Genomic DNA, 3,911 nt, shown 5'->3' with positions numbered 1-3,911 from the left:
AATGAGGTCTTCAGTTGCTGTATGATAGCTTTAAAAATCGGTTTTCCAGCGGAACTATTAACTAAGCGGGTAAAAATTCTAATTTTGTGGGTACAAATTAGTCTTTAATTGGTCCTAAATTATAGGCATATTTTTACTTCATTTAGGCAAAGTGGTTGTGCTAACTTTATCAACCTTTATTTTTCTCCATTCGTATTCAGTGGCAGATTCTCCGCCTCGATGCAATTCATTATAATTCAGATTTCAACTTTTAGATACTTTTACAGATGTTGTGTCGGTTTCATGTTGTGATTGGACGGGAGAAATATCTTAAAAACCAATCTATCTTGACATTGAATAATAAATCTGAATTTATTATTCAATGATCTTGACCAGGATCTTGACTAAACATTTGAAAGGCCAATCGGTTTCAGTTGTATACATGTTGTTAAATGGTATTTAATTATTTATTCACAGTCGAACCCGTTGATGAGCTTTAATTTAATTTTTACAATTAAAGTTTAATAAACACATCGCACTCATACTTATTTCATTATTCGAGGAACACAAAGCCCACTAAACGGAAAGAAAAAGACAAAGGGAATAATCAAGTTCTGACAAGACAAGGTCATCAATTTGGTTATTGTTATTAGTAGATAGACAGCGAAGTGTTATTAGTATTGATAATATTAATTAGCATTTTTAACGATAATTAAATAATTAAAAGTTGATTTACTTGAAATGCAGGAAAGTAAAAAATTGAATGTAAACAACTTCCGATCAGTGAAGAAGCACTACAGTAGTGATCATTCAGCACGCACACGTGTAAGAAGAAAATTCCAGAATGTTGTGTTTTCCAAATGCCAAGCGCAAGTAATTGACATTAATGTACCGAAGCGGAAATCAAACTCAATTTTCAGGTTGGCTTTGAGTAAGTGTTTTACAACTTTACAAAGACGCGTTAATGGAGATGAGAAGAAAGAAAACTTCGTGTCGGTATTCCCTGAAGTTCTCGATACCCTAACCAATTCCGCTTTGTATTCGAATGTACCCAAATTTTCAAATCATTTTGCCGAAGTGATGGAGTTCAACGTGCTGAAGGAAAAAAGGTTCAGACCGAGCATCATACTGGATACCTACACGACGCTGGAGGCGTCTGAGAATTTAACCGAAGAAAACTTGCATTTGGCGAAGATTTTGGCATGGTGCGTAGAACTGGTGAGTTCATGTTCACTTTATAATTTAAGAAAATCTTGTAACCATCGCGGTAGTAACAAAAACGAGATTCGCAAAATGTGTTTGTTTCGGTTTTTATATTGCAATTATTCGTAAGACGTTAATTCGATATTTTGAGGCCCCCCTCTTGATTTTTAATTTAAATTTTGAAAGGTTTACCATCAGACATAATGATTATGTTTAAATGTCCTCACATTTTTTGGTTTTTTATTGTAGAACGTTTTTTAGTTACACACATCCATTATAATCAACGACGACTTGATGGACAGCTCACAAACGCGCGCTAACGAGATAACATGGTACAGAAAAAAAGAGGTTGGACTGAACGCCGTAAACGACGCAACCTTGGTTTTGGAGGGGGCATTTATACTTTTGAAGAAATATTTTTCAAATCGCAAAGCTTATTTGCCACTGTCGGACCTATTTCGGTACATAAACATGATGGCAGCGGTGGGGCAATCGCTGGACTGGAAGAGCAACATTAACGGGGACGCAATCTTTGCACCGTTCACTATGGACAAATACAAGACTACGATTCGTTACAAGGGCAGTATACCCTTCGTGGAAGGACCGTTTCGAGCTGCTTTAATACTGTCTGGTAATGGAAGCGAGAGTACGCTACGCGAAGTTCGTGACGTGGTAATGAAATTAGGTGAAGCTTTTCAGATTGATGTAAAGATGTAAGTGTTGCGAAATTTGGCTAACAAGTTTAATTACAGAATGATGTTTTGGACATATTCGAAAATGGAAACGTTAGGAAACAGATTGGCAACGATATTAGTGAAGGCAAATGCACGTGGTTAGCGGTTCAAGTGTTGCAAAATGGAAATGAGGAGCAGCGACGGATATTTAAAAACAATTATGGGCGAATTGGTGATGAATTTGAAGAAAAGATTGTTGCTGTTTACAGACAGATGCATTTATTCGAGAGGTACCTCGCTTACAGGGATGAAACGTTAGCTTATATTAATGAACGCACAAGGAAAATGACACCTTCACTAAGGAACGCCAGCATAAGCCTTGTAGAGAATATATTTCCATTGTGATAATAACCATATCATCCTAATCATACATATAACAGCTATATTGAATAATTAGAGAATATAAAACGTATATATGCGTAATCGAGTTTTGTATTATTTTGTTGTTGCCTTGAATAGGAGTTGATCGTTACAGTTGGATAATTAAACATTTTACAATATAGAGTTTTTCTCAACGTTCCCAATATCTGTCAGCAGAGCTGGGCAGTATTCGATTTTGTAAATACTTTTTAGTATTCAAATCTGGCGAGGTGGTCATAACTCTCTCTCTCTCTCACTGACAATAAAAAGAAATATACCATGCCAATTCACATAAACATTCCAAGATCAAAAGACGGAAGTACTCAAACCGAAGGGAGGAACCTACAAATTCAGACCCGCCCAACCTTATGGACAATCACATACAATGCGGTATTGAACATCACCAGAGCTGGGCAGTTTTCGATTTTGTAAATACTTTTTAGTATTCAAATCCTTTAAAGTATTCAAATAGTTTGTAATTAAATACTTTTATGGAAGCAGTATTTGTATTTGTAACACAAATACTTTCACAAATATTTAATATTCGAATACTTCGCAAAGTATTTGCATACTTCGTAAAGTATTCGAATACTTTGCATAGTATTTGAATACTTAACCTTCCCTTTTTACCAAAAATCGACTGCACCGAAATGTCTCGGGAAACATTTTCTTATTAACTTTGGTGCGTAGAATCCAAAACAATTCGTACTTTTTCGATCAGATTTCTCAATAAAAAGTTATGGACTAGAAACCAATTTCGAAAGAAAATTCAAAGGGCTGTAACTTTTGAACTAGTAGCCCAATCTTGGAACTGTTTGAAATTATGGATTCTACAGGCCACATCCTATAAGAAATTTTTTTTCCGGGTCGATCTGAGACAATTTTTTCTTCGGGCCTCAAAAAAAGGCAGTGTACAACCTTCCTTTTTTTTACTAAAAATCGACTACACCAAAATTTCTCGAGAAAACACTTTTTGTGGGAAGTTATGAGGGGTGAGGAAAAAGTTGAAACGAAGCAGGGTATGCATAGATGACAAGTTGACTTATGAAGAAAGAAAAGCAAAATTAGAGAGGAGGCGGAGAAAGAAATAGGAAAGGACAAGAACGCAAGCTGGAGATATAGAAGATTAGTTTATTTATTTATTTATTTATTGAAATTCTGAAAACAACATATACATTGTATGCAAGTGGCGGAAGACGAAGAATACAGATGGAGTACCAAAAAAAACGGACTAGTGAGAACAGAGAGGAAGGGAAGGAAAGAGGAAAGGCGGGATTTGGAGAGATAAATCAACAATAAAAGAGAAGACGGAAAGAGGGGGAGGGTTGGGGAACGAGACAGAGACCTAAACGAACAACAGGAGAAAGGAGCGAAACGAAATAAAAATGGGGACGATTAACATGAATGTGAATGAATGGAATGTTGCGGCGATAAAGCAAAGACGTACAATTCTGTGAGGATATGGTGGTAGAGTGGTAGAATCACGGATAAACAAAATAACTGGGAGAAAATAAAGAATAGGTTACCGATTGAATACATATGAAAGAAACAATTCGCGAGGAGACTTATTAAGAGGAGTAAACAAGCGACAAAGGAATGGGGCGAGGAAGTGAAAGAGAAGGAGAGACGAGTGGA

The 3,911-nt window shown here is 36.2% G+C and overlaps 1 protein-coding gene across 2 annotated transcripts; it reads left to right on the top strand.

Annotated features, from left to right (window-relative positions):
* Positions 1-405: 405 nt before the first annotated feature.
* Positions 406-2,413, top strand: LOC116172935 (farnesyl pyrophosphate synthase-like). 2 transcript variants are annotated; one of them, XM_031490214.1, is made up of 4 exons: positions 406-852; positions 900-1,197; positions 1,444-1,854; positions 1,935-2,413. In XM_031490214.1, exons 1-4 carry the CDS (start codon positions 824-826, stop codon positions 2,259-2,261), a joined length of 1,065 nt encoding a protein of 354 aa, XP_031346074.1. In that variant the 5' UTR covers positions 406-823; the 3' UTR covers positions 2,262-2,413. The 2 variants fall into 2 exon arrangements, with proteins under 2 accessions (XP_031346074.1, XP_031346073.1); XM_031490213.1 differs by having other exon boundaries at positions 449-852; positions 1,444-1,887.
* The last annotated feature ends 1,498 nt before the right edge of the window (positions 2,414-3,911 follow it).

The sequence above is a fragment of the Photinus pyralis genome, unplaced genomic scaffold, assembly GCF_008802855.1.
Source record: "Photinus pyralis isolate 1611_PpyrPB1 unplaced genomic scaffold, Ppyr1.3 Ppyr1.4_LG6, whole genome shotgun sequence".
Lineage (NCBI taxonomy): Eukaryota > Metazoa > Arthropoda > Insecta > Coleoptera > Lampyridae > Photinus > Photinus pyralis.
The sequence above is the reverse complement of the archived record's forward strand: the minus strand, read 5'-3'. Positions and strand labels throughout refer to the sequence as shown.

Coding starts and splice junctions, on each gene's coding strand:
- LOC116172935 (XM_031490213.1), top strand. CDS start 824: ATGTTGTGTTTTCCAAATGCCAAGCGCAA. Junction 1,198..1,443: donor TGGCATGGTGCGTAGAACTG/GTGAGTTCATGT, acceptor AACGTTTTTTAG/TTACACACATCCATTATAAT. Junction 1,888..1,934: donor GTGAAGCTTTTCAGATTGAT/GTAAAGATGTAA, acceptor GTTTAATTACAG/AATGATGTTTTGGACATATT.